The sequence below is a fragment of the Salvelinus fontinalis genome, unplaced genomic scaffold (genome assembly GCF_029448725.1).
Source record: "Salvelinus fontinalis isolate EN_2023a unplaced genomic scaffold, ASM2944872v1 scaffold_0215, whole genome shotgun sequence".
Lineage (NCBI taxonomy): Eukaryota > Metazoa > Chordata > Actinopteri > Salmoniformes > Salmonidae > Salvelinus > Salvelinus fontinalis.
Genome location: NW_026600424.1, coordinates 226,332 through 238,831, shown reverse-complemented (window position 1 = coordinate 238,831; position 12,500 = coordinate 226,332). Strand labels below are relative to the sequence as shown.

Below are 12,500 nucleotides of genomic sequence, written 5' to 3'. Positions count from 1 at the left end.
CTTAATGTAGACGGACGCACTGCCTTAATGTAGACGGACACACTGCCTTAATGTAGACAGACACACTGCCTCGATGAAGACAGACACACTGCCTTAATGTAGACAGACACACTGCCTTAATGTAGACGGACACATTGCCTTAATGTAGACAGACACACTGCCTTCATGTAGACAGACACACTGCCTCGATGTAGACGGACGCACTGCCTTAATGTAGACAGACACACTGCTGTGATGTAGACGGACGCACTGCCTCAATGTAGACAGACACACTGCCTTAATGTAGACGGACGCACTGCCTCAATGTAGACAGACGCACTGCCTTAATGTAGACAGACACACTGCCTTAATGTAGACAGACACACTGCCTTGGTGTAGACAGACGCACTGCCTTGGTGTAGACAGACACACTGCCTTAATGTAGACGGACACACTGCCTTAATGTAGACGGAGGCACTGCCTTAATGTAGACGGAGGCACTGCCTTGATGTAGACGGACACACTGCCTTAATGTAGACAGACACACTGCCTTAATGTAGACAGACACACTGCCTTGATGTAGACGGACACACTGCCTTAATATAGACGGACACACTGCCTTAATGTAGACAGACACACTGCCTTAATGTAGACAGACACACTGCCTTGATGTAGACAGACACACTGCCTTAATGTAGACAGACACACTGCCTTAATGTAGACGGACACACTGCCTTAATGTAGACGGACACACTGCCTTAATGTAGACGGAGGCACTGCCTTAATGTAGACGGACACACTGCCTCGATGTAGACAGACACACTGCCTTAATGTAGACGGACACACTGCCTTAATGTAGACGGACACACTGCCTCGATGTAGACGGATACAGTTCCTTAATGTAGACGGACACACTGCCTTAATGTAGACGGACACACTGCCTTAATGTAGACAGACCCACTGCCTTGGTGTAGACAGACAAACTGCCTTAATGTAGACAGACACACTGCCTTAATGTAGACGGACACACTGCTGTGATGTAGACAGACATACTGCCTTAATGTAGACGGACACACTGCCTTAATGTAGACAGACACACTGCCTCGATGGAGACAGACACACTGCCTCGATGTAGACGGACACACTGCCTTAATGTAGACGGACACACTGCCTTAATGTAGACAGACACACTGCCTCGATGTAGACGGACACACTGCCTTAATGTAGACAGACACACTGCCTTAATATAGACGGACACACTGCCTCGATGTAGACGGACACACTGCCTTAATGTAGACAGACACACTGCCTCGATGTAGACAGACACACTGCCTTAATGTAGACAGACACACTGCCTCAATGTAGACGGACACACTGCCTTAATGTAGACAGACACTGCCTTAATGTAGACAGACACACTGCCTTAATGTAGACGGACACACTGCCTCGTAGTAGACGGACGCACTGCTGTGATGTAGACGGACACACTGCCTTAATGTAGCCGGACACACTGCCTTAATGTAGACGGACACACTGCCTCGTAGTAGACGGACGCACTGCCTCGCTGTAGACGGACGCACTGCCTTAATGTAGATGGACGCACTGCCATAATGTAGACAGACGCACTGCCTTGATGTAGACGGACACACTGCCTTGATGTAGACGGACACACTGCCTCGATGTAGACAGACACACTGCCTCGAAGTAGACGGACACACTGCCTTAATGTAGACAGACACACTGCCTTAATGTAGACGGACACACTGCCTTAATGTAGACAGACACACTGCCTTAATGTAGACGGACACACTGCCTTAATGTAGACGGACACACTGCCTTAATGTAGACGGAGGCACTGCCTTAATGTAGACGGACACACTGCCTCGATGTAGACAGACACACTGCCTTAATGTAGACGGACACACTGCCTTAATGTAGACGGACACACTGCCTCGATGTAGACGGATACAGTTCCTTAATGTAGACGGACACACTGCCTTAATGTAGACGGACACACTGCCTTAATGTAGACAGACCCACTGCCTTGGTGTAGACAGACAAACTGCCTTAATGTAGACAGACACACTGCCTTAATGTAGACGGACACACTGCTGTGATGTAGACAGACATACTGCCTTAATGTAGACGGACACACTGCCTTAATGTAGACAGACACACTGCCTTAATGTAGACAGACACACTGCCTTGGTGTAGACAGACAAACTGCCTTAATGTAGACAGACACACTGCCTTAATGTAGACGGACACACTGCCTTAATGTAGACAGACACACTGACTTAATGTAGACGGACGCACTGCCTTAATGTAGACGGACACACTGCCTTAATGTAGACAGACACACTGCCTCGATGAAGACAGACACACTGCCTTAATGTAGACAGACACACTGCCTTAATGTAGACGGACACATTGCCTCGATGTAGACAGACACACTGCCTTAATGTAGACGGACACACTGCCTTAATGTAGACAGACACACTGCCTCGATGGAGACAGACACACTGCCTCGATGTAGACGGACACACTGCCTTAATGTAGACGGACACACTGCCTTAATGTAGACAGACACACTGCCTCGATGTAGACGGACACACTGCCTTAATGTAGACAGACACACTGCCTTAATATAGACGGACACACTGCCTCGATGTAGACGGACACACTGCCTTAATGTAGACAGACACACTGCCTCGATGTAGACAGACACACTGCCTTAATGTAGACAGACACACTGCCTCAATGTAGACGGACACACTGCCTTAATGTAGACAGACACTGCCTTAATGTAGACAGACACACTGCCTTAATGTAGACGGACACACTGCCTCGTAGTAGACGGACGCACTGCTGTGATGTAGACGGACACACTGCCTTAATGTAGCCGGACACACTGCCTTAATGTAGACGGACACACTGCCTCGTAGTAGACGGACGCACTGCCTCGCTGTAGACGGACGCACTGCCTTAATGTAGATGGACGCACTGCCATAATGTAGACAGACGCACTGCCTTGATGTAGACGGACACACTGCCTTGATGTAGACGGACACACTGCCTCGATGTAGACAGACACACTGCCTCGAAGTAGACGGACACACTGCCTTAATGTAGACAGACACACTGCCTTAATGTAGACGGACACACTGCCTTAATGTAGACAGACACACTGCCTTAATGTAGACGGACACACTGCCTCGATGTAGACGGACACACTGCCTTAATGTAGACAGACACACTGCCTTAATGTAGACAGACACACTGCCTTAATGTAGACAGACACACTGCCTCGATGTAGACAGACACACTGCCTCGATGTAGACGGACACACTGCCTTAATGTAGACGGACACACTGCCTTAATGTAGACGGACACACTGCCTCGATGGAGACGGACACACTGCCTTAATGTAGACAGACACACTGCCTTAATGTAGACGGACGCACTGCCTTAATGTAGACGGAGGCACTGCCTCGATGTAGACAGACACACTGCCTCAATGTAGACGGAGGCACTGCCTCAATGTAGACAGACACACTGCCTTAATGTAGACGGACGCACTGCCTCAATGTAGACAGACGCACTGCCTTAATGTAGACAGACACACTGCCTTAATGTAGACAGACACACTGCCTTGGTGTAGACAGACGCACTGCCTTGGTGTAGACAGACACACTGCCTTAATGTAGACGGACACACTGCCTTAATGTAGACGGAGGCACTGCCTTAATGTAGACGGAGGCACTGCCTTGATGTAGACGGACACACTGCCTTAATGTAGACAGACACACTGCCTTAATGTAGACAGACACACTGCCTTGATGTAGACGGACACACTGCCTTAATATAGACGGACACACTGCCTTAATGTAGACAGACACACTGCCTTAATGTAGACAGACACACTGCCTTGATGTAGACAGACACACTGCCTTAATGTAGACAGACACACTGCCTTAATGTAGACGGACACACTGCCTTAATGTAGACGGACACACTGCCTTAATGTAGACGGAGGCACTGCCTTAATGTAGACGGACACACTGCCTCGATGTAGACAGACACACTGCCTTAATGTAGACGGACACACTGCCTTAATGTAGACGGACACACTGCCTCGATGTAGACGGATACAGTTCCTTAATGTAGACGGACACACTGCCTTAATGTAGACGGACACACTGCCTTAATGTAGACAGACCCACTGCCTTGGTGTAGACAGACAAACTGCCTTAATGTAGACAGACACACTGCCTTAATGTAGACGGACACACTGCTGTGATGTAGACAGACATACTGCCTTAATGTAGACGGACACACTGCCTTAATGTAGACAGACACACTGCCTCGATGGAGACAGACACACTGCCTCGATGTAGACGGACACACTGCCTTAATGTAGACGGACACACTGCCTTAATGTAGACAGACACACTGCCTCGATGTAGACGGACACACTGCCTTAATGTAGACAGACACACTGCCTTAATATAGACGGACACACTGCCTCGATGTAGACGGACACACTGCCTTAATGTAGACAGACACACTGCCTCGATGTAGACAGACACACTGCCTTAATGTAGACAGACACACTGCCTCAATGTAGACGGACACACTGCCTTAATGTAGACAGACACTGCCTTAATGTAGACAGACACACTGCCTTAATGTAGACGGACACACTGCCTCGTAGTAGACGGACGCACTGCTGTGATGTAGACGGACACACTGCCTTAATGTAGCCGGACACACTGCCTTAATGTAGACGGACACACTGCCTCGTAGTAGACGGACGCACTGCCTCGCTGTAGACGGACGCACTGCCTTAATGTAGATGGACGCACTGCCATAATGTAGACAGACGCACTGCCTTGATGTAGACGGACACACTGCCTTGATGTAGACGGACACACTGCCTCGATGTAGACAGACACACTGCCTCGAAGTAGACGGACACACTGCCTTAATGTAGACAGACACACTGCCTTAATGTAGACGGACACACTGCCTTAATGTAGACAGACACACTGCCTTAATGTAGACGGACACACTGCCTTAATGTAGACGGACACACTGCCTTAATGTAGACGGAGGCACTGCCTTAATGTAGACGGACACACTGCCTCGATGTAGACAGACACACTGCCTTAATGTAGACGGACACACTGCCTTAATGTAGACGGACACACTGCCTCGATGTAGACGGATACAGTTCCTTAATGTAGACGGACACACTGCCTTAATGTAGACGGACACACTGCCTTAATGTAGACAGACCCACTGCCTTGGTGTAGACAGACAAACTGCCTTAATGTAGACAGACACACTGCCTTAATGTAGACGGACACACTGCTGTGATGTAGACAGACATACTGCCTTAATGTAGACGGACACACTGCCTTAATGTAGACAGACACACTGCCTTAATGTAGACAGACACACTGCCTTGGTGTAGACAGACAAACTGCCTTAATGTAGACAGACACACTGCCTTAATGTAGACGGACACACTGCCTTAATGTAGACAGACACACTGACTTAATGTAGACGGACGCACTGCCTTAATGTAGACGGACACACTGCCTTAATGTAGACAGACACACTGCCTCGATGAAGACAGACACACTGCCTTAATGTAGACAGACACACTGCCTTAATGTAGACGGACACATTGCCTCGATGTAGACAGACACACTGCCTTAATGTAGACGGACACACTGCCTTAATGTAGACAGACACACTGCCTCGATGGAGACAGACACACTGCCTCGATGTAGACGGACACACTGCCTTAATGTAGACGGACACACTGCCTTAATGTAGACAGACACACTGCCTCGATGTAGACGGACACACTGCCTTAATGTAGACAGACACACTGCCTTAATATAGACGGACACACTGCCTCGATGTAGACGGACACACTGCCTTAATGTAGACAGACACACTGCCTCGATGTAGACAGACACACTGCCTTAATGTAGACAGACACACTGCCTCAATGTAGACGGACACACTGCCTTAATGTAGACAGACACTGCCTTAATGTAGACAGACACACTGCCTTAATGTAGACGGACACACTGCCTCGTAGTAGACGGACGCACTGCTGTGATGTAGACGGACACACTGCCTTAATGTAGCCGGACACACTGCCTTAATGTAGACGGACACACTGCCTCGTAGTAGACGGACGCACTGCCTCGCTGTAGACGGACGCACTGCCTTAATGTAGATGGACGCACTGCCATAATGTAGACAGACGCACTGCCTTGATGTAGACGGACACACTGCCTTGATGTAGACGGACACACTGCCTCGATGTAGACAGACACACTGCCTCGAAGTAGACGGACACACTGCCTTAATGTAGACAGACACACTGCCTTAATGTAGACGGACACACTGCCTTAATGTAGACAGACACACTGCCTTAATGTAGACGGACACACTGCCTCGATGTAGACGGACACACTGCCTTAATGTAGACAGACACACTGCCTTAATGTAGACAGACACACTGCCTTAATGTAGACAGACACACTGCCTCGATGTAGACAGACACACTGCCTCGATGTAGACGGACACACTGCCTTAATGTAGACGGACACACTGCCTTAATGTAGACGGACACACTGCCTCGATGGAGACGGACACACTGCCTTAATGTAGACAGACACACTGCCTTAATGTAGACGGACGCACTGCCTTAATGTAGACGGAGGCACTGCCTCGATGTAGACAGACACACTGCCTCAATGTAGACGGAGGCACTGCCTTAATGTAGACGGAGGCACTGCCTCGATGTAGACAGACACACTGCCTCAATGTAGACGGAGGCACTGCCTCAATGTAGACAGACACACTGCCTTAATGTAGACGGACGCACTGCCTTAATGTAGACGGAGGCACTGCCTCGATGTAGACGGACACACTGCCTTAATGTAGACGGACACACTGCCTTAATGTAGACAGACACACTGCCATAGAAAAGAGGCTGCCGTTTGGGATAGCGGGGGTATTTCATGATGACAGTGTTGTTATGTCTCCCCAGGTGACAGCTGTCTGACTGACATGACGTACAGCTACGATGCTGACTTCAGCCTCTGCAGCTCTTAGTGAGTAACACACACACACACGCACGCACGCACGCACGCACGCACGCACGCACGCACGCACGCACGCACGCACGCACACACACACACACACACACACACACACACACACACACACACACACACACACACACACACACACACACACACACATATATATATATATATATATACACACACACACACACATATATATACACACAAACACACAACACACACACACACACACACACACAACACACATATATATACACACACACACACACTTCTGCTGCAGTGTGTAGTCAGTTATACGTGATACAGGGACAGTGAGTTAGTCCATGATACAGGGACAGTGAGTTAGTCCATGATACAGGGACAGTGAGTTAGTCCATGATACAGGGACAGTGAGTTAGTCCGTGATACAGGGACAGTGAGTTAGTCCGTGATACAGGGACAGTGAGTTAGTCCATGATACAGGGACAGTGAGTTAGTCCATGATACAGGGACAGTGAGTTAGTCCATGATACAGGGACAGTGAGTTAGTCCATGATACAGGGACAGTGAGTTAGTCCATGATACAGGGACATCGAGTTAGTCCATGATACAGGGACAGTGAGTTAGTCCATGGTACAGGGACAGTGAGTTAGTCCATGATACAGGGACAGTGAGTTAGTCCATGATACAGGGACAGTGAGTTAGTCCATGATACAGGGACTGTGAGTTAGTCCATGATACAGGGACAGTGAGTTAGTCCATGATACAGGGACAGTGAGTTAGTCCATGATACAGGGACAGTGAGTTAGTCCATGATACAGGGACAGTGAGTTAGTCCATGATACAGGGACAGCGAGTTAGTCCATGATACAGGGACAGCGAGTTAGTCCATGATACAGGGACAGTGAGTTAGTCCATGATACAGGGACAGTGAGTTAGTCCACGATACAGGGACAGTGAGTTAGTCCATGATACAGGGACAGCGAGTTAGTCCACGATACAGGGACAGTGAGTTAGTCCATGATACAGGGACAGCGAGTTAGTCCATGATACAGGGACAGTGAGTTAGTCCATGATACAGGGACAGTGAGTTAGTCCACGATACAGGGACAGTGAGTTAGTCCATGATACAGGGACAGTGAGTTAGTTCACGATACAGGGACAGTGAGTTAGTCCATGATACAGGGACAGTGAGTTAGTCCACGATACAGGGACAGTGAGTTAGTCCACGATACAGGGACAGTGAGTTAGTCCACGATACAGGGACAGTGAGTTAGTCCATGATACAGGGACAGTGAGTTAGTCCATGATACAGGGACAGTGAGTTAGTCCATGATACAGGGACAGTGAGTTAGTCCATGATACAGGGACAGTGAGTTAGTCCATGATACAGGGACAGTGAGTTAGTCCATGATACAGGGACAGTGAGTTAGTCCACGATACAGGGACAGTGAGTTAGTCCATGATACAGGGACAGTGAGTTAGTCCACGATACAGGGACAGTGAGTTAGTCCACGATACAGGGACAGTGAGTTAGTCCACGATACAGGGACAGTGAGTTAGTCCACGATACAGGGACAGTGAGTTAGTCCACGATACAGGGACAGTGAGTTAGTCCACGATACAGGGACAGTGAGTTAGTCCACGATACAGGGACAGTGAGTTAGTCCACGATACAGGGACAGTGAGTTAGTCCATGATACAGGGACAGTGAGTTAGTCCATGATACAGGGACAGTGAGTTAGTCCATGATACAGGGACAGTGAGTTAGTCCATGATACAGGGACAGGGAGTTAGTCCATGATACAGGGACAGTGTATAAGCAGTGATAGGGCAGAGATGGCTTTATGAGTTATCCATGTGTTTCATTCATAGGTTTAATTGCTGTATAATAAAAAACGGTGTGTCTCCCATAGTGATGGATCCCAGGAGGCCTTTGACCTGTACTACAGTGAGAGCTACAGTGAGAGCTCGTCTCTGTCCCTGCAGGGCTCACACCACAGCCTGGCATCGCTGCGTAGTGACGGAGGGGACAGCAACCAGGGCCTACAGCTCATGCAGGAGTACATGATCACCGTAAGAATAAATACGTGATCAGTCATTGGGCAGTTTTTTATTTTTAGGTACACAACCCTCCCCGTTCAGGAAAATGGTTTGTTCCGTTCGGGTACCGTGGCTTGACAGGGAGACGGGCATCGAGGCATTCAGTCACTGTTTCCATTGAACGTTAGAACGGGCCACTCGACCGTAGAGTCGGTACCAACCTCACCAGCTCCAGTATCTTTAAAAAAACGTCCGGCTTTTCACACACGACAGCGTCTCGGGTTTTTACCCAGAATGCTGCGACAAACAAACCGACATCCAATCAGCGGCAGTCCTGTGGGTCGAAAACAACTCGTTGATGAGAGAAGTCGAAGAGGCGGGGCCGCAAACAGACCAATAACGACGCAGTACAACAGTGGTGGGCGGATCGGCGTCTCAGAACGCACAACATGTCGGTCCTTGTCAGTGATTGGCTATTGCAGCAGACGACCACACCGGGTTCCACTCCTATCAGCTACAAACAAGAAGAAGCCTGGTCCAGTGGGCCACCAACACTGGACAGGTGAGGAGTGGATAAACAGCTCCTGGTCTGATGAATCCCGGTTCCTGTTTCGTCATGCTGATGGCAGAGTCATGATTTGTCGTTAGCAGCATGAGTCCGTGTCTCCATCCTGCCTGGTGTCAACGGTTCAGGCTGGTGGTGGTGATGTAGGGAATGTTTTCCTGCCACACGTTAGGTCCCTTGATGCCGATTGAGCAATGTTTCCATGCCCCGAAGAATTCAGGCTGTTCTGGAGGCAAAGGGGTGTCCCACCTTCGAACTAGATAGGGATAGCTAATAAACAGTGTGGAGTCATGACCACAGTAAAGATCACAGTGTGGAGTCACGACCACAGTTAAGATCACAGTGTGGAGTCATGACCACAGTTAAGATCACAGTGTGGAGTCATGACCACAGTAAAGATCACAGTGTGGAGTCACGACCACAGTTAAGATCACAGTGTGGAGTCATGACCACAGTAAAGATCACAGTGTGGAGTCATGACCACAGTAAAGATCACAGTGTGGAGTCATGACCACAGTAAAGATCACAGTGTGGAGTCATGACCACAGTTAAGATCACAGTGTGGAGTCATGACCACAGTTAAGATCACAGTGTGGAGTCATGACCACAGTAAAGATCACAGTGTGGAGTCATGACCACAGTTAAGATCACAGTGTGGAGTCATGACCACAGTTAAGATCACAGTGTGGAGTCACGATCACAGTAAAGATCACAGTGTGGAGTCATGACCACAGTTAAGATCACAGTGTGGAGTCACGACCACAGTTAAGATCACAGTGTGGAGTCACGACCACAGGAAAGATCACAGTGTGGAGTCACGATCACAGGAAAGATCACAGTGTGGAGTCACGACCACAGTTAAGATCACAGTGTGGAGTCATGACCACAGTTAAGATCACAGTGTGGAGTCATGACCACAGTAAAGATCACAGTGTGGAGTCATGACCACAGGAAAGATCACAGTGTGGAGTCACGACCACAGTTAAGATCACAGTGTGGAGTCACGACCACAGTAAAGATCACAGTGTGGAGTCACGACCACAGTAAAGATCACAGTGTGGAGTCACGACCACAGTTAAGATCACAGTGTGGAGTCACGACCACAGGAAAGCTAGGGCGGCACACAATTGGCCCAGCGTCGTTAGGGTTACGGGAGGGTTTGGCCCGGGATAGGCCGTCATTGTGAATAAGAATGTGTTCTTAACTGACTTGACTAGTTGAATAAAGGTATAATATAAAATACAATTTCAAAACATCACAGTGGCACGGGGGGTGGGGGGGGGGGGCAGGAGTACTCTTCCCCTGTAATGTCCCTCCTTGTAACCTGTGTTTGTCCCCTTCTCTTCCCCTGTAATGTCCCTCCTTGTAACCTGTGTTTGTCCCCTCTCTTCCCCTGTAATGTCCCTCCTTGTAACCCGTGTTTGTCCCCCTCTCTTCCCCCTGTAATGTCCCTCCTTGTAACCTGTGTTTGTCCCCTTCTCTTCCCCTCTAATGTCCCTCCTTGTAACCCGTGTTTGTCCCCCTCTCTCCCCCTGTAATGTCCCTCCTTGTAACCTGTGTTTGTCCCCTCTCTTCCCCTGTAATGTCCCTCCTTGTAACCTGTGTTTGTCCCCTCTCTTCCCCTGTAATGTCCCTCCTTGTAACCTGTGTTTGTCCCCTTCTCTTCCCCTGGAATGTCCCTCCTTGTAACCTGTGTTTGTCCCCTTCTCTTCCCCTGTAATGTCCCTCCTTGTAACCTGTGTTTGTCCCCTTCTCTTCCCCTGGAATGTCCCTCCTTGTAACATGTGTTTGTCCCCTCTCTTCCCCTGTAATGTCCCTCCTTGTAACCTGTGTTTGTCCCCTCTCTCCCCCTGTAATGTCCCTCCTTGTAACCTGTGTTTGTCCCCTCTCTTCCCCTATAATGTCCCTCCCTGTAACCTGTGTTTGTTCCCTTCTCTTCCCTGTAATGTCCCCTTGTCCCCTCTCTCCCCTGTAATGTCCCTCCTTGTAACCTGTGTTTGTCCCCTCTCTTCCCCTATAATGTCCCTCCCTGTAACCTGTGTTTGTTCCCTTCTCTTCCCTGTAATGTCCCCTTGTCCCCTCTCTTCCCCTATAATGTTCCCTCCTTGTAATCTGTGTTTGTCCCCTTCTCTTCCCCTGTAATGTCCCTCCTTGTAACCTGTGTTTGTCCCCTCTCTTCCCCTGTAATGTCCCTCCTTGTAACCTGTGTTTGTCCCCTCTCTCCCCCTGTAATGTCCCTCCTTGTAACCTGTGTTTGTCCCCTCTCTTCCCCTATAATGTCCCTCCCTGTAACCTGTGTTTGTTCCCTTCTCTTCCCTGTAATGTCCCCTTGTCCCCTCTCTTCCCCTGTAATGTCCCTCCTTGTAACCCGTGTTTGTCCCCCTCTCTTCCCCCTGTAATGTCCCTCCTTGTAACCTGTGTTTGTCCCCTTCTCTTCCCCTCTAATGTCCCTCCTTGTAACCCGTGTTTGTCCCCCTCTCTCCCCCTGTAATGTCCCTCCTTGAAACCCGTGTTTGTCCCCCTCTCTCCCCCTGTAATGTCCCTCCCTGTAACCTGTGTTTGTTCCCTTCTCTTCCCTGTAATGTCCCCTTGTCCCCTCTCTTCCCCTGTAATGTCCCTCCTTGTAACCCGTGTTTGTCCCCCTCTCTCCCCCTGTAATGTCCCTCCCTGTAACCTGTGTTTGTCCCCTCTCTCCCCCTGTAATGTCCCTCCTTGTAACCTGTGTTTGTCCCCTCTCTTCCCCTGTAATGTCCCTCCTTGTAACCTGTGTTTGTCCCCTTCTCTTCCCCTATAATGTTCCC

The 12,500-nt window shown here is 49.2% G+C and overlaps 1 protein-coding gene across 1 annotated transcript in view; it reads left to right on the top strand.

Annotated features, from left to right (window-relative positions):
* The window catches only part of ccm2l (CCM2 like scaffold protein), a 63,421-nt gene that overhangs the window by 35,203 nt on the left and 15,718 nt on the right, over window positions 1-12,500 (top strand). The window contains exons 9-10 of the mRNA XM_055912801.1: window positions 7,055-7,118; window positions 9,008-9,167. Coding sequence (XP_055768776.1) covers window positions 7,055-7,118; window positions 9,008-9,167 — 224 coding nt within the window. The remainder of the gene's footprint in view (window positions 1-7,054; window positions 7,119-9,007; window positions 9,168-12,500) is intronic.